Source organism: Myotis yumanensis, unplaced genomic scaffold (assembly GCF_028538775.1).
Source record: "Myotis yumanensis isolate MYYU_CA2020_CCGP unplaced genomic scaffold, mMyoYum1.0.hap1 SCAF_6, whole genome shotgun sequence".
Classification (NCBI taxonomy): Eukaryota; Metazoa; Chordata; class Mammalia; order Chiroptera; family Vespertilionidae; genus Myotis; species Myotis yumanensis.
In genome coordinates, this window is record NW_027223757.1 from 96,435,327 (window position 1) to 96,460,242 (window position 24,916).

Consider the following 24,916-nt stretch of genomic DNA (forward strand, 5'->3'; position numbering starts at 1 on the left):
GTGTCCTTTTTTCCCCCGCCCTTGACAATCCCCTGGCCTCCCCTACCCCCCAGTGTCTTATGTCCATTGGTTATGCTTATATGCATGCATACAAGTCCTTCGGTTGATCTCTTACCTCCCTCTCTCCTGCCCCCCAATCCTCCCCGGCCTTCCCGCTGCAGTTTGACAATCTGTGTGAGACAGTTCTGCCTCTGTATATATTATTGTTCAAAAGTTTATAATGGTCTCTATTATCCATGAATGTGTGAGATCATGTGGTATTTTTCCTTCATTGACTGGCTTATTTCACTTAGCATAATGCTCTCCAGTTCCATCCATGCCGTTGCAAATGGTAAGAGTTCCTTCTTTTTTACAGCAGCATAGTATTCCATCGTGTAGATGTACCACAGTTTTCTAATCCATTCATCTACTGATGGGCACTTAGGCTGTTTCCAGATCTTAGCTTTGGTGAATTGTGCTGCTATGAACATATGGGTTCATATATCTTTTCTGATTGGTGTTTCTGGTTTCTTGGGATATATTCCTAGAAGTGGGATCACAGGGTCAAATGGGAGTTCCATTTTTTGTTTTTTGAGGAAACCTCATACTGTCTTCCATAGTGGCTGCACCAGACTGCATTCCCACCAGCAGTGCATGAGTGTTCCCTTTTCTCCACATCCTCTCCAGCACTTGTCGTTTGTTGATTTGTTGATGATAGCCAGTCTGACAGGTGTGAGATGGTACCTCATTGTTGTTTTGATTTGCATCTCTCAGATGATTAGTGACTTTGAGCATGTTTTCATATGTCTCTTGGCTTTCTGATTGTCCTCTTTTGAAAGGTGTCTATTTAGGTCCTTTGCCCATTTTTTGATTGGATTGTTTATCTTCCTTTTGTTAAGTTGTATGAATTCCCTATAAATTTTGGAGATTAGGCCCTTATCAGATATGACACTGGCAAATATGTTTTCCCACGCAGTGGGTTTTCTCGTTGTTTTGTTGATGGTTTCTTTTGCTGTGCAGAAGCTTTTTATTTTGATGTAGTCCCATTTGTTCATATTCTCTTTAGTTTCAAGTGCCCTAGGAGCTGTATCAGTGAAGAAATTGCTTCGGCATATGTCTGAGATTTTATTGCCTTTGGATTCTTCTAGAATTTTTATGGTTTCCTGTTGTACATTTAAGTCCTTTATCCATTTTGAGTTTATTTTTGTGTATGGTGTAAGTTGGTGGTCTAGTTTCATTTTCTTGCATATATCTGTCCAATTTTCCCAACACCACTTATTGAAGAGACTATCTTGGCTCCATTGAATGTTCTTTCCTCCTTTGTCAAATATTAATTGAGCATATTGGTTCGGGCCGATTTCTGGGTTCTCTATTCTTTTCCATTGATCTATATGCCTGTTCTTGTGCCAGTACCAGGCAGTTTTGCGAACAGTGGCTTTGTAATACATCTTGATATCTGGTATTGAGATCCCACCTACTTTCTTCTTTCTCAGGATTGCTGCAGCTATTCGGGGTCTTTTTTTATTCCAAATGAATTTTTGGAGAGTTCGTTCTAGATCTTTGAAGTAGGCCATTGGTATTTTAATGGGAAGTGCGTTGAATTTATAGATTGCTGTGGGTAGTATGGACATTTTAATGATGTTGATTCTACCAATCCATGAACACGGTATGTTCTTCCATCTGTTTATGTCTTCCTCTATCTCTTTTTTCAACGTCCTGTAGTTTTCTGAGTATAGGTCTTTTACCTCTTTAGTTAAGTTTATTCCTAGGTATCTTAATTTTTGGGGGGCGATGGTAAATGGGATTGTTTTTCTAATCTCTCTTTCTGACAGTTCATTATTGGTGTATAGAAATGCCTCAGATTTCTTGGGGTTAATTTTGTATCCTGCTACATTGCCAAATTCATGTATTAAGTCTAGTAGTTTTTTGATGGAGTCTCTAGGGTTTTGTATGTATAATATCATGTTGTCTGCAAATAAGGACAGTTTTACTTCCTCTTTTCCAATTTGGATGCCTTTTATTTCTTCTTCTTGTCTAATTGCAATGGCTAATACTTCCAGTACTATGTTGAACAGGAGTGGTGAGAGTGGGCATCCCTGTCTTGTTCCTGTTCTTAGGGGAAATGGTGTTAGTTTTTGTCCATTGAGTGTGATGTTGGCTGTGGGCCTGTCATATATGGCTTTTATTATGTTGAGGTATGATCCTTCTACTCCCACCTTGCTGAGAGTTTTTATCAAAAATGGGTGTTGGATTTTGTCAAATGCTTTTTCTGCATCAATTGATATGACCATGTGGTTTTTTTCTTTCAATTTGTTTATTGATTTGCAGATATTGTACCATCCTTGCATCCCTGGAATAAATCCTAGATATCTTAATTTTTGGTCATGGTGTATGATCTTTCTGATGTACTGCTGGATACGATTTGCTAAGATTTTGTTGAGGATTTTGGCATCTATGTTCATGAGGGATATTGGCCTGTAATTCTCTTTCATTGTGTTGTCTTTACCTGGTTTTGGTATTAGGGTGATGCTGGCTTCATAGAATGAGCTTGGAAGTGTTCCTTCTTCTTGAATTTTTCGTAGTAGTCTGAGGAGGATAGGTTTTAGTTCTTCCTTGAATGTTTGGTAAAACTCCCCTGTAAAGCCGTCTGGTCCTGGGCTTTTGTTTGCTGGAAGCTTTTTGATGACTGCTTCAATTTCTTCCATAGTTATTGGCTTATTGAGATTTTTAGATTCTTCCTGATTGAGTTTTGGAATGTTGTATTTTTCTAGGAATTTGTCCATTTCCTCCAGGTTGTCTAGTTTGTTGGAGTAGAGCTGTCCATAGTATTTTTTAACAATCATTTGTATTTCTGTGAGTCTGTTGTTATTTCGCCTCTATCGTTTCTGATTTTGTTTATTTGGGTCCTCTCTCTTTGCTTCTTGGTGAGCCTGGCTAGAGGTTTGTCAATCTTGTTTATCCTTTCAAAGAACCAGCTCTTGGTTTCATTGATTTTCTGTATTGTATTTTTTTGGTCTCTATGTCATTTATTTCTGCTCTAATCTTTATTATCTCCTTCCTTCTGCTCACTCTGGGGTTTTCTTGTTGCTCTCTTTCTAATTCTTTGAGTTGTAGAGTTAGATGATTTACTATCATTTTTTCTTGTTTTTTGAGATAGGCCTGTAGAGCTATAAACTTCCCTCTCAGGACTGCTTTCATTGTGTCCCATAGGTTTTGGATTGTTGTGTTTTCATTGTCATTAGTTTACAGGATGTTTTTAATTTCTTCTTTGATCTCATTGGTAACCCAATCAATCTTTAATAACATGCTATTCAGCTTCCAAGTGTTTGAGTATTTTGGGTTGTTTTTATTGTAGTTTATTTCTAATATTATGCCATCGTGGTCTGAGAAGATGCTTTTTATGATTTCAATCTTCTTGAATTTGGGGAGACTTTGCTTGTGACCCAATATGTGGTCTATTTTTGAATCTGTCCCATGAGCACTTGAGTAGAATGTATATTCCGCGGCTTTGGGGTGAAGTGTTCTGAAGATGTCTATTAAGTCCATCTGATCTAGTGAGTCATTTAGGATTGCTGTTTCTTTGCTGATTGTTTGTCTAGAGGACTTATCCAGTAATGTCAGTGGTTTATTAAAGTCCCCTACTATGATTGTATTGTTGTCGATCTCTCCTTTGATATCTTCCAGGAGTTTTTTAATGTATTTGGGTGCTCCTGCATTTGGTGCATATATGTTTACCAGGGTTATATCTTCTTGTTGTGTTGATCCCTTTAGTATTACGAAGTGGCCTTCCTTATATCTGGTTATGGCCTTCACTTTGAGGTCTATTTTGTCGGATATAAGTATTGCTATCCCAGCTTTCTTTTCCTTTCCATTTGCCTGAAAGATATTTTTCCATCCCTTCACTTTCAGTCTGTGTGAGTCCCTTCTAATGAGGTGGGTCTCTTGTAGACAGCAGATGTATGGGTCATGTTTTTTTATCCATTCAGCCACTCAATATCTTTTGGTTGGAGCATTTAGTCTGTTTACGTTTAAAGTTATTATTGAAAGGTACTTGTTTGTAGCCATTTCTTTTTTTGTGTGGCTGTTTTCTTTCTGAGCTTTTTATTTCTTTTTACACCAGTCCCTTTAGCATTTCTTGCATTGCTGGCTTGGTGGTGATAAACTCCCTTAGCCTTTTTTTGTTTATGAAGCTTCTTATTTCCCCTTCAATTTTGAATGATAGCCTTGCTGGATAGAGTGTTCTTGGATTCAGTCCTTTGCTTTGCATCACTTTGTAAATTTCCGTCCATTCTTTTCTGGCCTGATGTGTTTCTGTTGAGAAATCATTTGATAATCTAATGGGAGATCCCTTGTATGTAACTTTCCATCTCTCTCTTGCAGCCTGTAAGATTCTCTCTTTGTCCTGACCATTTGCCATGGTAATGATGATGTGTCTTGGTGTGGGTCTTTTCGGGTTCACCTTGTTTGGGACTCTCTGTGCTTGTGTGACTTTTTTCTTCCCCACCTCAGGGAAGTTTTCTGATATTATTTCTTTGAGTAGGTTTTCTAACCCTTGTTCCTCTTTCTGTTGTTCTGGCACCCCTATTATTCGTATGTTGTTTCGTTTCATGTTGTCCCAAAGCTCCCTTAGGCTCTTCTCCTGTCTTTTAATTTTTTTCTCCAATTGCAGTACAGTTTGGGTGTGTTTTGCTTCCTTGTCTTCTAATTCACTAATTCGGTCCTCCGCTTCTCCTAGTCTACTGTTGATGCTTTCAATGGTGTTTTTTATTGCAGCTATATCGCTCTTCATTTCTTCTTGGGTCTTGCAAAAGTTATTGATTTTTTCATCTGTTTCTTCTTGCTTCTTGCATAAGTAGTTGATTTTTTCATCTGTTTCATCTTGCTTCTTGCATATGTTGTTGATTTTTTCCTCCATCTGGTTTATGCACGCTAGGACCCTTATTCTGAATTCTTTTTCTGTCATGTTGCATGCCTCTGTCTCACTTAGCTGCTTTTCTGGCGAGTCTTCCTTTTCTTTCCTTTGGGGGTTTCTTTGCCTACCCATGTTTGATCTCACTGACATATCTAGATGTTGAGTCGTTCAGTGGCTGCTCCCTGGGTGGCAGTGGCTCCTTGGGCTGTGATTGCTCCTTGGGTGGTTGCGGTAGCAGCTGCTCCTCAGTTGGCAGCAGCTCCTCTGGTGGGTGCTGTTCACAGCTGTGGTGGCTCTTCTGGCTGGTGGTGGGAGGCTTCACGTACAGCTGCTGTTCCTCAGACAGAGGGTGTGGTGATCAGGAGGCTGCTGTTGCTTGGATCTGCTGCGTTGATTTAAAGGCACAAAATACAACACAACAAGGCACAATGTACCAGGCACTGAACACAAATATATTCACGATATTAATAACCCCAAATAAAGGTGACCACCCAAATTAAGAGAATTAGTGGATAAGGAGGAAAGAAGAGAAAAAGATAAAAGAGAAAAAGGAAAAGAAAAGAAAAATAAGAAAACAAAAACAAAAAAGAAGTGCAAAAATGAAATTGGGGAAAAAAAGAGCAAAAAGAGAGAATGAAGTAGAAGAGGGGAAGAGACTATTTGTATGAGGAGAAAACTCCGCTAGAACTGCCACTAATCCCAACAAATTCCAGCAACAAATCCCTGGAGATGAATGCAAACTACAAACAACCAATGATATCAAGAGAGGCGAGGGAAAACAGAAGCACAAAAATAGCTGGGGGGTGGGGGAGGGGAGGGAGGGGAAAAACCAGCAGAAAAAAAGAAAAAGAAAAAGAAAAACAACCTCATAACCAGTCCTAAAAAAGAAAAAAAACCACAAAACAAAACAAGCAAAAAAAAAAAAAAAAAAAAAACACAGACAAACAAAAAAAACCAATATATTCAACAATCAAGCAAACAGCAAGAAAATAATAGAAAGATAAGAGAAAAAAAATGTTTGGATAGTGAAGAAGGATAAGGGATAGGTGTATAAGGATTTAGAGCAGTGGATTGAAAATAGGCTATATAAGTAGGGTGAAATTAGACAGGGGGTAAAAAGATGGAATAGGGAAAATCTAAAGCAGGAATAGGGTAAGAGAAACAGGACACCAAATGGGGAAAAGTGAGGAAGAGGGTTTTAGCATAGAGGTAAAATTGAGGTAGGGAAAATTGATGCTAAAGGAACGATGAAAATAGAATGGGGAGAACACTACTCCCAAAATAAACAAAAAGAGAAAATAAAATGGCACTTTAAAAAATAGTAAAATTGCCAAAACCGGTTTGGCTCAGTGGATAGAGCGTCGGCCTGCGGACTGGAAGGTCCCAGGTTCGATTCCGGTCAAGGGCATGTACCTGGGTTGCGGGCACATCCCCAATGGGAGATGTGCAGGAGGCAGCTGGTCGATGTTTCTCTCTCATCGATGTCTCTAACTCTCTCTCTCTCTCGCTCCCTTCCTCTCTGTAAAAAATCAATAAAATATATTTTAAAAAAAAAAAAATAGTAAAATGGTAGCAGTAATAATACTGGTTGAAAATAAAAATGTAGTAATTAAAAGGGTAAAATCAGGTGATGGAAAAAGAAGAAAAAGAAAAAAAATTGTTTCTTAGTTAAAAGGCAAAAAAAAAGAAAAAAAAATTTGCAGTAGTGAAGGTCTTTCAGTTCTTCTACTCTTCAGCCTGGCTCGCCTTAGTCCTGCCAGGTATTCAGGAGAGTGTTGAATTTCCCTGCGATACACTGTTCCTCCGTGTTGTAAATCACAGTCCTGATTTTAAAGCAGGCCGTATTTGTGACCCAGACTGCCTTAATTCGTGTTCACCTAAGAGTCAGTTTGTGGCTCAGACTCTGGATGGCAGTGTTTTGGGGTTGGCCTCTGAGGCTATATGGCTTCTCTACCCAGCAGCAAGGGTTTATTTTTTCTATTGCACTTAAAACTGGTTTTCTGATTTTACCACTCTTATTCAACATAGTACTGGAAGTCCTAGTCCAGTGGTCAGCAAACTCATTAGTCAACAGAGCCAAATATCAACAGTACACCGATTGAAATTTCTTTTGAGAGCCAAATTTTTTAAACTTAAACTATATAGGTAGGTACATTGTTATTAACTTAATTAGGGTACTCCTAAGGCTTAGGAAGAGCCACACTCGAGGGGCCAAAGAGCCACATGTGGCTCGCAAGCCGCAGTTTGCCGACCACAGTCCTAGTCACAGCAATCAAACAAGAAGAAATAAAAGGCATCCACATTGGAAAGGAGGAACTAAAACTCATTATTTGCAGATGGCATGATATTGTACATAGAAAACTCTAAAAACTCCACCAAAAGACTACTAGATTTAATAAGTGAATTTGGCAATGTAGCAGGATACAAAATCAATACCCAAAAATCAATGGCTGCTTTATACACCAATAATGAATTCCCAGAAATAGAAACTAAACAAACTACCCCATTTACCATTGCAACAACAAAAAAATAAGATAGTTAGGAATAAACTGAATCAAGGAGGTAAAAGACTTGTACTCAGAAAACTATAGAAATTTGAAAAAAGAGGTAGAAGAAGATATAAACAAGTGGAAAAATACACTGTGTTCATGGATTGGTAGAATCAACCTCATTAAAATGTCCATGCTACCCAAGGCAATCTACAGATTCAATGCAATCCCTATTAAAATACCAACAGCATATTACACAGATCTAGAAAAAAATACTCCAAAAATTTATATGGAACCAAAAAAGACCCTGAATAGCTGCAGCAATCTTGAGAAAGAAGAATAAAATTGGAGGAATCGCTATACCAGATATCAAGTTATACTACAAAGCCACCATAATCAAAACAGCCTGGTACTGGCACAAGAACAGGCATATAGATCAATGGAGCAGAACAGCGACCCCAGAAATCGAACTAAGCCATTATGCTTAATAAATATTTGACAAAGGAGGCAAGAGCATATAATGGAGTCAAGACAATCTCTTCAATAAATGCTGCTGGGAAAATTGGACAGATACATGCCAAAAAAAATGAAACTAGACCACCAACTTACAGCATACACAAGAATAAACTCAAACTGGATAAAAGACTTAAATGTAAGTCGTGAAACCATAGAAATCCTAGAAGAAACCATAGGCAGCATAATCTCAGACATCTCTCATAGCATGTTTACAGATACATCTCCTAGGGCGGTGATGGCAAACCTATGACACGCGTGTCAGAGGTGGCACGCAAACTCATTTTTTGGTTGATTTTTCTTTGTTAAATGGCATTTTAATATATAAAATAAATATAAAAATATAAGTCTTTGTTTTACTATGGTTGCAAATATCAAAAAATTTCTATATGTGACACGGCACCAGAGTTAAGTTAGGGTTTTTCAAAATGCTGACACGCCGAGCTCAAAAGGTTCGCCATCACTGTCCTAGGGCAAAGGAAACTAAAGAGAAAATAAACAAATGGGACTACATCAAAATAAAAAGCTTCTGCACAGCAAAAGAAACCATCAACAAAATGAAAAGGGAGCCCATTGCATGGAAGAACATATTTGGCAATGATACATCTGATAAAGGGTTAATCTCCAAAATATATAAGGAACTCATACAACTTAACAAAAGGAGGACAAACAATCCAATTAAGTAATTGGCAAAGGACCCAAATAGACACTTCTCCAAAGTGGACATACAGATGGCCAAGAGACATATGAAAAAATGCTCAAAGTTACTGATCATCAGAGAAATGCAAATTAAAACAACAATAAGTTATCACCTCACACCTGTCAGAATGGCTACCATCAACAAATCAACAAATGACAAGTGCTGGAGAGAATGTGGAGAAAGGGAACCCTCCTGCACTGCTGGTGGGAATGCAGACTGGTGCAGCCACTATGGAAAACGGTACGGAGTTTCTTCAAAAAATTTAATACTGAACTGCCATCTGACCCAGTGATCCCACTTCTAGGAATATATCCTAAAAAACCTGAAACACCAATCAGAAAGAATGTATGCACCGTATGTTCATAGCAGCACAATTTATAATAACTAAGATCTGGAAACAGCCCAAGTGTCCATCGGTAGATGAGTGGGTAAAAAGCTGTGGTACATCTACACCATAGAATACTATGCAGCAGTAAACAAGAAGGATCTCTTACCCTTTGAGACAGCATGGAGGGACCTGGAGAGTATCATGCTAAGTGAAATAAGTCAGTCAGAGAAAGACAAGTATCACATGATCTCACTCATATGTTTATCAACAAAAATAAACTGATAAACAGAGTGGATCCAGAGTCATGGAAGCCTGGAACAGCGTGGGGGACCTCAGAGGAAGGCGGGGGAGGGTGGGAGGGTGGGAGGTAATCAACCAAGACCTTTATGCATAAATGCATGGCCCACGGACTCGGACAGTGGGGTGGTGAGGGCCTGGGTGGGGAGCGGGGGCAGGCTGGAGGAGGTCTATGAGGGGAAAAGGGGACCTATGTAATACTTTCAACAATAAAGAATTATTTTAAAAAATAATAATTTTTTAAAAAGGAAGGTAGGTTCCAATTGGGAGGATTGAAACTTTAAACGGGTGGGAGGTCCTGAAGAAAAAGTAACATTTGAACAGGACTTAAAGGAGCATCGACATGAGCCGTGAAGGCATCTGGAGAAGGAGCATGTGGGCAGAGGGAACAGGCCAGGCCCCGAGGCAGGAGGCTGGCCGGTCGGACGGACCAAAAGGAAAGACTTGGGTGATCATAACCAGAAAGGGGACTTGTCAGGCCAGAACGGGCCCCTTCTGGCCTGGACCAGGAGGGTGGGCGTCTCCCAGCTCTTCCAGCAACAGGAGACCTTGTCTGCCTCTCTTCCAGCCCCCAAAGCCGAGCCCCCTGCCAGCACCCCCGTGAAGCCCCTGCTGGGGGAGCTGACGGTGACGGGATCCTCCCCGGACTCGCTGAGCCTGTCCTGGACCGTCCCCCAGGGCCAGTTTGACCACTTCCTGGTCCAGTACAAGAACGGGGACGGCCAGCCCAAGGCGGTCCGGGTGCCGGGACACGAGGACGGGGTCACCATCTCGGGCCTGGAGCCGGACCACAAGTACAAGATGCACCTGTATGGCTTCCACGACGGTCAGCGCCAGGGCCCCGCCACTGCCACCGGGGTGACAGGTGAGTGGGTGGTGGGAGCCCCGGTGGGACCTGCGGGAGATGACACTCGTGATGGCTGAGGGGGTGCAGGGGCCCCTCTGCTCGAGGCTGAGCCGTGGTGCCCTTGTGCCGCCCCTGGGCTCCCTGAGCACCAGCCGGCCCTGGGCTGAGAAGGGCCCCTGGGCTGTGCGGGGGCTGCGGCCACAGCCGACCCCAGGCTCTGGGCATGTCAGTGAGGCTGCCCCGAGGGGCTCCCTGAAGTGACCAGGGCCCGGCATGACCGGGCTCGGGAGGAGACCCGCACATCCATGGAGCCTGCCTCACCCGCCCTGTGTCTGTGCTTCTCAGCTGCAGAGGAGGAGACCCCCAGCCCCGCAGAACCCAGCACGGAGGCCCCCGAGCCCCCCGAGGAGCCCCTGCTGGGGGAGCTGACGGTGACGGGATCCTCACCGGACTCGCTGAGCCTGTCCTGGACCGTCCCCCGGGGCCACTTCGACGCCTTCACCGTCCAGTACAAGGACAGGGACGGGCGGCCCCAGGTGGTGCGTGTCGGGGGTGAGGAGAGCGAGGTCACCGTGCGGGGCCTGGAGCCGGGGCGCAAGTACAAGATGCACCTGTACGGCCTGCACGGGGGGCGGCGCGTGGGCCCCGCGTCCACCCTTGGCCTGACCGGTGAGTGGGGCAGGGCCGCAGGGCAGGGAGGAGGGCCCTGGAAGACTCTGCCTTTGTTACCATCTTCGTGGAAACACCAGCATCCCCTCCCCTTACCCCCCGCACTCCCCCCACCCCCCCCCCCACCCCTGCAGGCTCCACAACTGGCCTGGGTCTGGTAGAGGGCGGTGCTGGGGCAGGGGGCCTGGGGCTGGAGAGTCACTTCCCCCACAGGGCCCTTGGCTGCACCTCACAGCCAAGGGATCACAGCCTTAGAACTTGTGGGAGGGAGTCCTACCCGTATACCTGGTCCTTCCCACCCTCTGGGCCTCGGGGGGCGACTGGAGCCCTGACAGGCGTCTTGCCAGCGCCCCAACCTCACGGTTCAGACATCACCAGACTTAGGACTGCAGTGGGTCAGCCAGATGGGGCGCCCTGAGCCCAGCGGCGGGAGTTCAGGGGTCGACCTTGAACGTGGCAGAGAGACAAGGTCTTATCCTAATGGGGCTTCTGGTCGTGGGAAGACAGGCTGTGAACCGACAAAACAGGCAAAGGGGGGTGGATACGACAGGAAGCCCTGGGTCAGGCCAGGCCTGGGCTGCAAGGCCTAGGAGCCTGTCCACGGCCCCCCCCCCCCCCCAGGACAGCTGAGGCCTGCGGTCAGGCAGGTGTCGGCATGGTGACAGCACGATAGGACGGAGAGGTTGTCACATCCACGATGCCACAGCTGGTGCAAAGGCCTGGGAACTGGGAGCTCGGGGCACCCGAGAGGGTTTGGATGAAGTGCTCTGAGTGGGGGACAGTCCCGAGAAGGGGTGCAGAGGTGGCAGCTCAGGCAGCAGGGCTCCTCCGGGCGCACAGGGTTGTGCAGCTTTAAGTAAGACCGACTCCATCACCGTGCGTTTCCGGTCCCATCTGGACGCTGCGCAGAGGGATGGGAGGGAGGCAGGGACAGCAGGGGGGAGGGGGGAGCACAGGTGAGAGGTGGGGGTGGCCCAGGCTGCAGGTGTGTGGGGCGAGGAGATAGGAGAGAAGTTCAGAGAGAGTGAGGCCTGGGGGCAGCTGAGGACTGAGGAGGGAGCAGGGCCAGGAAGACTGCAGGTTTCTGGTCTGGTCTGAGCTGTTTGGGAGCAAAGTCCTGAGCCAAAGGGAGTGAGATGCCACCCAGGCCCAGTGGAGGGAGCCCAGGGCACAGGGACCTCAGGGCCTGTGTTCAAGGAAAGCAGAGCCTGTGTGAGGGGGAGTCACAGGGGTGCTGGTGTGGGGGGGAGGCGGGTGCTGGAGGAGGGGGTCACAGGTTTGCTGGTGGGTGGTGGGGAGACGGGGGAGGAAGGCTGACTGTGAGGGGTTGAAGGAGACATTAGAGGGACCAGAAAGAATTGGAGTTAGAGCCGCTGTGGACGGCAGATTCTGGTCCTTATTGCCTTATGTTTGCAATGGACCCTGTATGTGCTGCGCTGAGGGCTGAGGGGACCTCACCTGTCTCCCATGTCTCTGTCCAGCTCGTCCAGCTCCCGACTACGAAGCTGTGACCACCCAAGTCCCACCCACCACGACCCCTGAGCCTCCCGTGAAGCCCCTGCTGGGGGAGCTGACAGTGACAGGATCCTCCCCGGACTCGCTGAGCCTGTCCTGGACCGTCCCCCAGGGCCAGTTTGACCACTTCCTGGTCCAGTACAAGAACGGGGACGGCCAGCCCAAGGCGGTCCGGGTGCCGGGACACGAGGACGGGGTCACCATCTCGGGCCTGGAGCCGGACCACAAGTACAAGATGCACCTGTATGGCTTCCACGACGGCCAGCGCCAGGGCCCCGCCACTGCCACCGGGGTGACAGGTGAGTGGGTGGTGGGAGCCCCGGTGGGACCTGCGGGAGATGACACTCGTGATGGCTGAGGGGGTGCAGGGGCCCCTCTGCTCGAGGCTGAGCCGTGGTGCCCTTGCGCCGCCCCTGGGCTCCCTGAGCACCAGCGGGGCCCTGGGCTGAGAAGGGCCCCTGGGCTGTGCGGGGGCTGCGGCCACAGCCGACCCCAGGCTCTGGGCATGTCAGTGAGGCTGCCCCGAGGGGCTCCCTGAAGTGACCAGGGCCCGGCATGACCGGGCTCGGGAGGAGACCCGCACATCCATGGAGCCTGCCTCACCCGCCCTGTGTCTGTGCTTCTCAGCTGCAGAGGAGGAGACCCCCAGCCCCGCAGAACCCAGCACGGAGGCCCCCGAGCCCCCCGAGGAGCCCCTGCTGGGGGAGCTGACGGTGACGGGATCCTCCCCGGACTCGCTGAGCCTGTCCTGGACTGTCCCCCGGGGCCACTTCGACGCCTTCACCGTCCAGTACAAGGACAGGGACGGGCGGCCCCAGGTGGTGCGTGTCGGGGGTGAGGAGAGCGAGGTCACCGTGCGGGGCCTGGAGCCGGGGCGCAAGTACAAGATGCACCTGTACGGCCTGCACGGGGGGCGGCGCGTGGGCCCCGCGTCCACCCTTGGCCTGACCGGTGAGTGGGGCGGGACGCAGTTCGCTCTGCTCCTCTCAGTGGCCCTCACTCCTCACACAGAGCCGGGCCCTCTCCTTCCTCGAATGTGTGAGGATGGTGGAGACTGTGGTCAGTCGGTCAGTGTCCTGGACCCCGGCCTCATCCTGTAGCTTCGTTCCTTCCCCTGGATGGGAGCCTCTGGCTGCTGCTGTGTTGCTGTGCGGCCTCCCCAGGCTCCTGGCTGAGCCGTGAGGTGGCTCCCCGGTGGGTGGAGTCAGGCCGTGTGTCTGCACCTGGGTCCTGCTCCTGCTCTGAAGGCAGGGCCCTTTATCACGCTGATTGCTCCCTCTGCAGCCCTCCCCACAGGGTAGCGGCACCTGCCCCTGTCCCGGCCCCTTGCTCACCTGAGAGCAGTTTGCTCCCATGTTTGTTTCGTAGGCAGAAAGGACCCCTCTCTCAGGCTGTTGAACCCTGAGCCTCTTCTGCTCTGTTCCAGCCGCCCTGCCCTCGGAGCCCCCGGGGGCACCCCGCCGGGAGGAGCTGGCTGTGGCCCCCGTGACCTCAGACTCGGTGCACCTGTCCTGGACGGTGGCCCAGGGCCCTTTCGACTCCTTCCTGGTCCAGTACAGGGACGAGCGGGGGCAGCCCCAGGCAGTGCCCGTGGGCGGCGACCTCCGGGAGGTCACCATCTCGGGCCTGGCCCCTGCCCGCAAGTACAAATTCCTACTCTTTGGAGTGCAGGGTGCGAAAAGGCAGGGCCCACTCTCTGCGGACGCTAAGACCCGTGAGTGCGGCCAAAGGCCACCTTCGCCCCGGAGCCTTTGGCCATCCCCCTTGTGGCAACGGTGGGAAGGTCATGTTCTGTGCTCCACACTCCAGACCAGTGATGGCGAACCTTTTGAGCTCGGCGTGTCAGCATTTTGAAAAACCCTAACTTAACTTTGGTGCCGTGTCACATATAGAAATTTTTTGATATTTGCAACCATAGTAAAGCAAAGATTTATATTTTTGATATTTATTTTATATATTTAAATGCCATTTAACAAAAATCAACCAAAAAAATGAGTTCGCATGTCACCTCTGACACGCGTGTCATAGGTTCACATCACTGCTCCAGACCCTGGGGCCTCCAGACCCATGTATTTACCGGGTCCATGAAATCCAGTCCCGCGTTCTCCCTACCGCACCCGTCCCTCTCCCTGACCTCTTATCCTGAGGGACACCGCTTCTTCCCTGGCTCCTCTTTTTTAAATATATTTTTATTGCCCCAGCTGGTTTGGCTCAGTGGATAGAGCATCGGTCTGAGGACTGAATGGTCCCAGGTTTGATTCTGGTCAGGCACATGCCCGGGTTGCAGGCTCCATCCTCAGTGTTTTTATTGATTTTAGAAAGAGAGGAAGGGGAGAGAGAGAGAGAGAGAGAGAGAGAGAGAAACATCAACGGGCTGCCTCCTGCACGCCCCCCACTGGGGATCGAGCCCGCAGCCCGGGGCGTGTGCCCTGATGGAATTGAACCGGTGACCTTTCGGTGCATGGCGGCTGGGCTTCCCGGCTGCTCTCTTGTCCCTCCTCTGCTTCCCCTTCCTGACACGTGGCCCCGAGGAAGCTCTGCTTCTGTCACCTTTTCTGTCATTCTCCATGCACCTCTCTCTCCTTTCCAGTCCCAGACACAAAACCTCCGCGCCTGGGGGAGCTGACAGTGACAGGCGTGACCCCGGACTCCGTGGGCCTCTCGTGGACAGTCCCCCAGGGCAAGTTCGACTCCTTCAAGGTCCAGTACAAGGACAGACACGGGCAGCCCCGGGTGGTGCCTGTGGCCGCGGACCGGCGCGAGGCCACCATCGGCGGCCTGGAGCCCCACCGGAAGTACAGGTTCCTGCTCTATGGGCTGGCAGGCGGGAAGCAGCTGGGCCCCGTCACCGCTGAGGGCACCACAGGTGAGCCCAGCCCCGCTCCCACCTTCCCCAGAGCTGGCCCAGGCGCGGCAGTCCCAGCACCCAAAGCAAACCCTCAGGTCCCTGCCCTGCCCGCACTTCACACGTCGCGCCAGTCCCTGCTGGCGATGCCGTAAGGGCCCAGCCTGCGGGGCCCAGCCGACCTGTGTTCAGATCCCAGTGGCCAGCTGTGTGACCATTCCCCCCCGACCCTGTCCCCACACCTGCATAGTGGTTACGAATACGCTTCTGGAGCTCAGTGAACATCCACATGGGGAGCGTTTGGTGTCAGAGGGAGGGCGGAGGGGGTCTCGGACCCTCCCCCACTCCCAGGACCACGAGCCACAGACAAGGGTGGGGCGCATGGCCAGTTGGGGCCAGGAGCCCTGGGCTCCATAATTCTCTTCGCTGGACACTCACGAGGGGACTGGAGACAGACTTCCCCCCCGAGCCCCATCCGCACCCACTGCAGCAGGTCTCCCGGCTCGGCCCGGCTCCTCCCGCCCCTCCTCACCCTGTGAGGCCAGGGGTTCTCGCAGGGATGGGGAAGTGGGTGGGAGGAGGCCAGGCCGATAGAGAGCAAGGCAGTGGTCAGGCCGGGCGGTGGGAGCCGTGAGCTTGGAACTCGTCTCAGCTCTGGCCACCTCTCTGCCCGGGGCCGGGGGGTCAGGGGAAAGCAAGGCCCTTCTCAGCAGCCCACCACCCCTCTCTCAGAAGGTGCTTTTGTGCACGCCCCGCACCTGCCCACAGCGGTGAGGGCGGGGGCAGCAGTCCGGGCCTGTCTCCGGTAGCCGGTCTGTCCCCTCGGGCACTGTCCTTGGAGCCACACTTCAGGGACCCTTTCCCAGACCCTCACGCCCCGGAAGTTGCCAGGACTGAGGTGTAGGCAGCTCTAAGAATCGCCCCTCTGCCCGTAGCCCCCCTGGAGCAGCAGCAGCCCCCCAGGCTTGCCCCTTCTTCACCAGCCACCTCTATCCCCAGGCCCTCGGCACGGAGTGGGGGTGGGGGAGACACGGGTGGAGACGGTTGGCAGCTCCAATTCAGACCTGGCAGAGGAGCCCGCAGAGCAGTCGTGGCCACAGTGTTGGTGCCCAAGGAGGCCCAGGGTGGCAGGCCTCTTGGCCAGCGCAGGGATGTGGCAGATTCAAGAGAAGAAAGATGCTAGAAGGGCCTCAGTCCCTCCCTTCTCCCCACCTGGCTTCCATGGCCAGGTCCCCACCTCAGCCCTGGGCCACTCAGGAGCCGATGCAATGGAGTTGGAGGGCCTGCTGTGTGCACACGCACATGCACACATGCACACATGCAAATACACACGCACAAGACATGCACTCACATGCACACAGACATGCACATACACCCTCAGCTTTCCCCCGGCTTCTCCCCCAGCCCCAGAAGAGGACGCACCCGCCCCCTGGCAAGCTGCCACAGGGGCCCCCGACACCCCCGGAGGGCCCCGCCTGGGGGAGCTGGCCGTGACCGACAGCACCCCGGACTCCCTGCGCCTCGCATGGACGGTGGCCCGGGGCCCCTTCGACTCCTTCGTGGTGCAGTACTGGGACGCAGACAGGCAGCCCCAGGCCTTACTCGTGGGTGGGGACCAGCACGTGGTGCACGTGTCAGGCCTGGAGCCCAGCACCGCCTACAAGTTCTTCCTCTACGGCCTCCACGAAGGGAAGCGCCTGGGGCCCATCTCCACGGAGGGCACCACAGGTAGCGCCAGGCGGGCCTGGGGGGGTGCCCAGAGTGGCGAGCAGGGAAAGAACAGGAGGGGGCCGGAGGGGAGGAAGCGCTGGGCAGGCAGCCCTGGCTCTGCATGTGCTGGGGATCCAGCCCCTCCTCAGCTCCGTCTACAGAGGAGGGACCAGGGCGGAGGGGGGCGGGGGGCGGGGGCGAGGGGCGGGGCGGGGGGCGGAGGCAGGCAGAGGAACCTGCCCCAAGTCACCCAGCAGGCACGCTTCTGCCTCAACCCTCCTCCCACCCGCTCTGTGCAGGGTCAGCCCCTGCCGGGCAGATGCCAGGGGGGCCAGGGCCCCGCCTGTCCCAGCTGTCCGTGACTGACGTGACCACCAGTTCCCTGCGGCTCAACTGGGAGGCCCCCCCTGGGGCCTTCGACTCCTTCCTGCTCCGCTACGGGGTCCCATCAGCAAGCACTCTGGAGCCGCACCCGCGTCCCCTGCTGCAGCGGGAGGTGACCGTGCCGGGGACGCAGCTCTCGGCCGTGCTCCGGGACCTGCGCCCTGGGACCCTGTACAGCCTGACGCTGTACGGGCTGCGCGGGCCCCACCAGGCCGACAGCGTGCAGGGCACGGCCCGAACCCTCAGCCCAGGTGAGCCTGCGGCAGGGAGCTGTGCGTGTGCAGGGCTGCGGAGTGCCGCGCCGCGCCGCGCTGTGGCCATTCTTGGCGTCAGCGGGCCCAGGGCGGGAGGGGGGACCCCGGACAGGAGCCCCGCCCCATGCCCTCAGCCTCATTACTCGGCACATCTCACCCTCAGTTCTGGAGAGCCCCCGGGACCTGCAGTTCAGCGAAATTGGGGAGACCTCAGCCAAGGTCAGCTGGACGCCCCCACCGTCCAGAGCCGACAGCTTCAAAGTGTCCTACCAGCTGGTGGACGGAGGTGACCCCCTTGCCCACGTCCGCGTTGGTCTCGTGTCCCCTGCGCCCTCCACTCTGCCCCCCTGCAGCCCTCCTGGCTTCCCCACAGCCTCCTGAGCCCACTGTGTTTCCAGGGGAGCCACAGAGTGTGCAGGTGGGCGGCAGAGCCCGGACCCAGCAGCTCGGGGGGCTGGTCCCAGGCGCTCACTATGAGGTGACCGTGGTGTCCGTCCGAGGCTTCGAGGAGAGCGAGCCGCTCACCGGCTTCCTCACCACGGGTGAGAGGCGGGCGGCGCAGGAGGCCGTGGCGGGAGTTGGTTGAGTGGCCAGAGAGGGGAGGGGTGTCGGAGGGTTTGGGAAGGAAGGTCCGCTCTGAGCCTCCCTTCCCCCAGTTCCGGACGGCCCCACCCAGCTGCGCGCACTGAACTTGACGGAGGGAACCGCCAGGCTGCACTGGAAGCCGCCCCAGGCTCCGGTGGACACCTATGCCGTCCGGGTCACAGCCCCAGGCGGTGAGCGGGGCCAGGCTTCCAGAGGGGACGTGGGGACGGGGGGGGGGGGGGGGGGGGGGGGGGAGGGGGTGGAGCAGAGGCAGCCTGGGCTGAGGCAGGGCTGCGGGCAGCCTCTGACGCCGCCCCCACCGCCCATGCCCAGCCCCCCCTCTACAGGCCTCGGCCCCCGGGCAGCGCTGTGGACTACCCCCTGCAGGGCCTGGAGCTCCACACCAACTACACAGCCACCGTGCATGGCCTTCGGGGCCCCAACCTCACCTCTCCAGCCAGCATCGTCTTCACCACTGGTACCTCCTGGGAGGGGTGGGGCGGGGAGGGCAGGTGCAAGGAGGGGCCTCATCTCCATCTTCTCCCCATTCCCCTGCCAGGCTTGGAGGGCCCCCGGGACTTGGAGGCCAAAGAAGTGACCCCCCGCACGGCCCTGCTCACGTGGACTGAGCCCCAAGTCCTGCCCACTGGCTACCTGCTCACCTACGACACCCCTGATGGACAGACCCAGGTGCCCCACCCCTGCCCCCTGGCCACGCCCCTCCCTGGGTTCCATTCCAGGGGCTGCCTCTGCCTCTGCCTCCGTGTCCCCGACCTGCCCCTTCTCTGTCCCACAGGAGATCCTGCTCCCAGGAAGTGTCACCGCTCACCAGCTCCTGGGCCTCTTTCCCTCTACCACCTATAGCGCCTGGCTCCGGGCCATGTGGGGCGAGGCCCTCACGCCGCCCATGTCCACCTCCTTCACCACTGGTGCCTGGGGGCTGGGGCCGGGGGTCGGGCTGCGTGGGCAGCAGGGGTCTAGGGTTTGGAAGAAGGACTGACCCTCCCTGTGCTCCCCCCAGGTGGACTGCAGGTCCCCTTTCCCCGGGACTGTGGGGAGGAGATGCAGAACGGGGCGGGCACCTCCAGAACCACCACCATCTTCCTCAATGGAAACCGCGCGCGGCCCCTGGACGTGTTTTGTGACATGGAGACTGACGGGGGCGGCTGGCTGGTGGGTGCAGCGGAAGCCGGGCCGGCTCGGGCGGCTGCTGCACCAGGGGCACAGGCTCACCGTGCCCACCTGCTCCCCAGGTGTTCCAGCGCCGCATGGATGGACGCACGGACTTCTGGAGGGACTGGGAGGACTATGCCCATGGTTTTGGGAACATCTCCGGGGAGTTCTGGCTGGGTCAGTGCCACACAGGGATTGGGGGGCAGGGAAGGAACGGCCCCGTGCTCAGCAGAGCCCCGGTGAGAGCAGGGTCCCGCCCCCAGGCAACGAGGCCCTGCACAGCCTGACCAGCCACGGGGACTACTCCATGCGTGTGGACCTGCGGGCCGGGGACGAGGTGGCGTTCGCCCAGTACGACTCCTTCCGGGTAGACTCGGCTGCTGACTACTACCGCCTCCACCTGGAGGGCTACCACGGCACAGCAGGTGAGGGCTGGGCCTGGGCGCGGGCAGGTGAGGGCTGGGCCCGGGCGCGTGGTGGCGCGGGGGAGGCCCTCACTCGGCACCTCCCCCCCCCCCCCGCCCCTATCCCCCGGCCCCGCAGGGGACTCCATGAGCTACCACAGTGGCAGTGTCTTCTCTGCCCGAGACCGTGACCCCAACAACTTGCTCATCTCCTGCGCCGTCTCCTACCGAGGGGGCCTGGTGGTACAGGAACTGCCACTACGCCAACCTCAATGGGCTCTACGGGAGCACAGTGGACCACCAGGTGCGCCCCTGCTGGCTGACCGCAAGGCGGGGAGTTACTGAGCCCCGGCCTCATCTGTGATGGAACAGCGCCCTCGCCACGCTTTGGGGAAGAAGTGGTTTATTGGGTGGGAAGGGCCAGCTCAGGGTGGAGCCTCCCTCCTCTGCGTTGGGGTTGGGAAGGCAGCAGGGAGGGCAGGCCGTTGATTAGTTTCTGGGAACCAGGGGACGGAGGGGGGGGAGCAGCGGATGGGGTCTGCTCTGACTCCACCTCCTTTCCAGGGAGTGAGCTGGTACCACTGGAAGGGCTTCGAGTTCTCCGTGCCCTTCACGGAGATGAAGCTGAGACCCAGAGGCTACCGGGCGCCCGCCGGGGGAGGCTGAGCAGCTCCGGCCGCAGGCAGGCGTGCCGCCCAGCACTGAGGGGCCGCGAGGAGAGCCAGGGCTCGCCACCGCCCGCCCGAGGAGGCTTCCTCCACTGCGATCTCACAGCACTTTGTTTACAGGGGGGTGGGGGGTGTACAGAGCAATAAAAGGAGAAACTGAGGCACGAGACTGGCACGCATCCTGCCCGTCACTGGCCCAGGCCTGGGCCCTGGGCATCCGCTCCCCGGGGCTGCAGCCACACCTGGAAAGGCTGCATCATGAGGTTGACGCCACCCTGGGGCTGGGGCTGCAGGGAGGGCAGGGCGCCCGCGGGCGGCAGCAGCGTGAAGGCCTGCAGCAGGCGCCTCAGCACCACGAACAGCTCCAGGCGCGCCAGCGGCTCGCCCAGGCACACCCGCGCTCCACAGCCAAAGGCCAGCGCGCCGGGGCTCCCGCCGGGAGCCAGGAAGCGGTCTGCGGGGGGAGGGGGAGGACAGACCCGGTCAGCGGCAGGCACCGGCCCGCACACTCCCACCCACGGGCACCAGCCCCACACCACACGCACCAGGCCAGAACTCGTGTGGCCGCTCCCAGACCGTCTCGTCCAGGTGGGCACCTTGGAGGTTGGGGATGACAACCGTGCCCTCGGGGATGTCGTAGCCGGAGATGCTGAGGGCAGGGTGGAGTCAGAGGCCCGCCAGAGCCGCCTGCCGTCCACTCACCCCACCTCCGGGAGTCACCTGCTGGGCCGCGTGGTGCGGTGTGGCAGGGCCAGGGGCACGACGGGCCGCAGGCGCAGCACCTCCGCGATGGTGGCGTTGAGCAGGGGCAGCCGCGCGCGATCGTTGTAGGGGACTCGGGAGCCCCAGGCCCCGGGACCCAGCTCACGGTCCAACTCCTCCTGCAGTCGCCTCTGGACCTGGGAAATGGGGAAGCCTAGTGCGAGCCAGCCGGCCCTGCAGCACCCGCAGGAGCCTTTGTGCGATTAGGAGGCAGCCGGCCCGGCAGCACAGCCTGCACCAGCAGAGGGGGCGCACCTCAGGGTGGTGAAGCAAAAACGCCACAGCCCAGGAGAGGGTGGTCGAGGTGGTCGAGGTGCCGCCGATGAAAAGGTCCACCACGGACATGTGCACGTGCCCCTCGAGGAGCTGCCCGGAGCCCTGCTCGGCCGGCGGCTTCCCCACGCCCTGCAGCATGTAGTCCATGGCGTCCCGCCAGCGGCCGGCCACCATGCTCTCCTGGGGAGGGAGGCTCCTGAGCCCTGGCTGCCAAGCGAGAGCTGCCTCGCTCTGGGCAGTCCCGCGGCTGCGGGCTCGGGCGGTCCGCGCACGGGGCCCACCTTGTGCCGCTTCAGCTGCCCCTCCACAATGCGGTCCCTGCCCTCCACAGCCTGCTTCAGCCTCCGGAGGCCGGGGCTGGGGAAGAACTGGGCAGGGAGCAAGAGACAGTGGCTGCGAGAAGGGCGCCTGGCCCACCCGCCCAGGCCCAGGCCGGGCCCGGCCCCATCCTCACCCTGAGAAAGGGAACGATGTCCAAAATGTGGACGGACCAGTGGTCCCAGGTCCTCATCAGGTCCTGGACACAGTCGTGAAAGGCGTGCACCACGGCATCCTCCTGCGGGGTTGGGGGGGGGCGGGGAGGGGGAGTCTGTGCAGCCAGGTCAGGGCTGGAGGTGGAAGGCGTGAACGTGAGGGCCTTTACCTGGTCTCCAAAGGTGAGGTGACAGATGATGCTGCAGGTGAGGAGCGGAGAACTCCTCCTGGATGGCCACCGGGGCGCCGGCCCGGGCCCGCAGGCGCTGTGGGGGAAGCGGGCTGCAGGGCGGCTGCTGGGAGGGGAGGCGGGCGGGGGGGGGGGGGGGCGGCTGCGGGGGGGGGGGGCCTACCTCACAGAACTCCTGGGTCAGCCGCTCCACCAGGGGCTCCATGGGGCCGCGCATGCCCAGCAGCAGGGCGGAGCGCGTGAGCTTCTTGTGTGCCTTCCAGAGCGGGGAGTAGTCCCCCAGGGAGAGGTCCTGGTTGTGCCGGGACACCAGCTTGTCTGCGAGTGGGTGTGGGGTCAGGGGGCCAGGAAGCAGGCCCGCCTTCCCCGCCAGCCCCAGCCCGCTTCTCCCACCCCTTACAGGATGGTATCTGGGGTCGGCCGGCAAAGTCCACCCACTTCTTGACCATGGCCTCCTCAATGGTCCTCTTGGAGTTCAGCACCACAACATCTGGGGAGCGCAGCGCGATGTCAGCAGGGCGTCACCTGCCCCTGGAGCCGGGCAGGAAGACAGGCATGGGGGGGGTGGCGCTCACCTTGCAGCCCGAGGCGGAGCCTGTACACAGGCCCGAGGGTCTGAGCCAGGCCCAGCAGGTGGATGGGGAGGTTGGGCTGCAGCAGGTGCAGGAAGCCAGGGGCAAGAGGTGGGAGGTGGAGGCTCCTGCGCTGCCACTGGCCCCAGAGCAGGCGGGCGCCGGCCAGCGCGGCCAGCAGCAGCAGCCCGAGGAGCAGCATGGCTGGAGGCCCGGCCGGCCCGGCCTGGCACTTATAGCTCTGGGGGCCCACCATACATCTTGCTGCCCGGGTTGCTCTGGGGCCCTTGACTCCTTGCCTCGCCCCGGCCTCCGGCCCGCCCACAGGATGGCACATTCTTGGGAGGGCAGCAGGCCCGTTGGCCTTGGGGAGCCCATATTTCAAAGAACCGGCCTCCCCCTGCGATCCATCAAGAACGGAAGGAGAGCGCGGCCCTGACCTTGCACAGGCAGCAGCAGCCTCCGGCCACACCGGCCCCGCCCTCTCCCTCTGCCGAGGGGAAAGGGTGCCCCCACCTCACGGGCCCCAGGACCCTCTGAAAACAAGATGAGCTGGGCGGTCGGTGTGCTGCTCTCCCGATGCACAGGCGGGAGCCCGCAGCCGGTGTGCCCAGGTTTCCCGCGTTAGACCTGTAGTCCCGTGTGATTGTCATCATGGCCCCATTTCACTCTCAACAGCTGAAGATGAAGAACTATATGGTCCCCAATTTGGAGCTCTTACCATGTGCCTGATGCTTTTTGGTTGCAAGAAAGAGACCAGCTTGAGGAATTTAAGCCAAAAATAGAAACTGTTTTATAAATTCCAGGGTATCTCAGGCCCTGAGGTCAGGAGCCGGGGGCAGGGAGAGCGAGGCCCTGGGGCAGCCCCCTCGTCCTCCTGCTCTGCAGCCCGCGGCACCTGCTCCTGGGCCGGCCAAACAGGACTGCCTTTGGGGTCAGAGTCCACAGGTTAAGGTCCAGCCAAGGGCACTGGGCTTCCCAGCACAACTCAGCGTACCCCCCGTGCCCCCAAAGTCCCCAGGAAGGAGCCCAATCGCCACAGCTGGGGTCCGGGTCCAGCCCCATCCCGGGAGCAGGAGCCGTAAGAGGATCCCACTGGACCAAGTAGGACCATCAGGGAACAATTTTTAGGGATGAGGTGTCGGTTGAGGGGCTCAGAGGAGGGTCTTGGGGAGAGGCCCTGCCAAAGAGGAGGGCATGGCTCAGGGAGAGGTTAGGCCTCCTGGGGTTAAAGGTTAGAGGTGACCGAGGCCCACGCCATCCCCTAATTCCTCAGCCCTGGCTCCAAGCTGACCCCAGTGCCCCGGGCTGTGCGCTGGAGAGCCTGGGTTGAGGTCCCGGCCGTCAATTACTGGCGTGGAGAATTAACTCAGGTCCCGGTGGCAGAGCTGGTGGGAGACACGGGCCGGGGCTGTGGGGTGGGCAGCAAACGGGATCACAGCTGCAGCTGGGCCCCAGCTGGCACCCACGGGCATAGCTGTCAGCATGGTGACGGCTGTGGGAAGCGAGGCCTGATGGGCAAGCACAGGGCACACACCACAGCCTAGGCAGCCTCTGCAGTGCTGGGGGCCGGGGATTCAGGTCCCACAGAATCGGGGCGGGGGGGGGGGGGTGACCCAGAGAGCGGGCGTGCTTGTCAACAGCCCCATCTCTTCCACCGCCCACCGAATCCAAATTCCAACCTGATGCGTCACACGCCGGGCCCTGCCCTGCTGCCCATTCATTCCTTCTCCTGCCTCAAACCCCCTCATCTAGCCTCGCTCTCTTGCCGAGTCCTCAGCCTTCAGAGCCCAGCTTCGATGTCACCTCCTCCGGCAGCCCCCCCGCCCCTCTCCCAGGCTAGGTCAGGTGCCCCACCAGTGCCCACAGGACCACACGCCCCAGCAGCACCCCTCAGAGGACGGGGCCTGGCACGCGGGGCATGGAGAGAGGCCGGCCCGTTTCTGTCAACTGAATGGCGGGCTGTGATGTCAGCAAACCTCTCGATGGATTTCTAGGTCAGCCCTTCAGACCCAAGGGCGCCCCCAAATGCAGGGAGCGAGGCGGGCCGGTGGGGAGGGCTGACCCCAGTAGAAGAGTGTCAGCAAACACAAAGGCAGCCTTGGACTTGGCTAAGGTCAGTCCCGGAAGAGACCCCGGTGCTCCCAATGCCACCATCACAAGGCTCTCCACAGACCAGGTCGCCGTGAAACAGCCCAACGGGCCAACTGCGCTGGGACAGTCGGCGAGACTGGCCACCCCCGGCAGTGGAGGGCCTGTGGCACGGTGAAGGCAGGCCATGGTGTGGAGGCCGGGTCCCCGGGGCGAAGGCTGCGGGTCACAAGCCTGCTTGGTGGTCTGATGAGGGACTGAGCTCCTGGTGAGTCACCT

General features: G+C 56.0%; 2 protein-coding genes across 2 annotated transcripts in view; one reads left to right on the forward strand and one right to left on the reverse strand.

Annotated features, from left to right (window-relative positions):
- TNXB (tenascin XB) overlaps window positions 1–20,439 on the forward strand; it is a 67,719-nt gene extending 47,280 nt beyond the window's left edge. The window contains 20 exon segments of the mRNA XM_070418868.1: window positions 9,787–10,083; window positions 10,411–10,734; window positions 12,216–12,548; window positions 12,877–13,200; window positions 14,840–15,115; window positions 16,499–16,822; window positions 17,104–17,439; window positions 17,606–17,728; window positions 17,841–17,984; window positions 18,099–18,218; window positions 18,361–18,383; window positions 18,385–18,505; window positions 18,587–18,717; window positions 18,824–18,956; window positions 19,049–19,200; window positions 19,281–19,377; window positions 19,464–19,625; window positions 19,744–19,835; window positions 19,837–19,908; window positions 20,169–20,439. Of these exon segments, the coding sequence (XP_070274969.1) occupies window positions 9,787–10,083; window positions 10,411–10,734; window positions 12,216–12,548; window positions 12,877–13,200; window positions 14,840–15,115; window positions 16,499–16,822; window positions 17,104–17,439; window positions 17,606–17,728; window positions 17,841–17,984; window positions 18,099–18,218; window positions 18,361–18,383; window positions 18,385–18,505; window positions 18,587–18,717; window positions 18,824–18,956; window positions 19,049–19,200; window positions 19,281–19,377; window positions 19,464–19,625; window positions 19,744–19,835; window positions 19,837–19,908; window positions 20,169–20,270 (3,686 nt within the window). The 3' untranslated portion in view covers window positions 20,271–20,439.
- Window positions 20,440–20,460: 21 nt separating this feature from the next.
- On the reverse strand, window positions 20,461–22,748 carry CYP21A2 (cytochrome P450 family 21 subfamily A member 2). The gene is given in 11 exon segments (XM_070418874.1): window positions 20,461–20,726; window positions 20,818–20,921; window positions 20,993–21,171; window positions 21,290–21,490; window positions 21,592–21,678; window positions 21,765–21,866; window positions 21,954–21,998; window positions 22,000–22,050; window positions 22,138–22,292; window positions 22,375–22,464; window positions 22,550–22,748. Coding segments are annotated over 11 exon segments (1,479 nt in total).
- Between the last annotated feature and the right edge of the window lie 2,168 nt (window positions 22,749–24,916).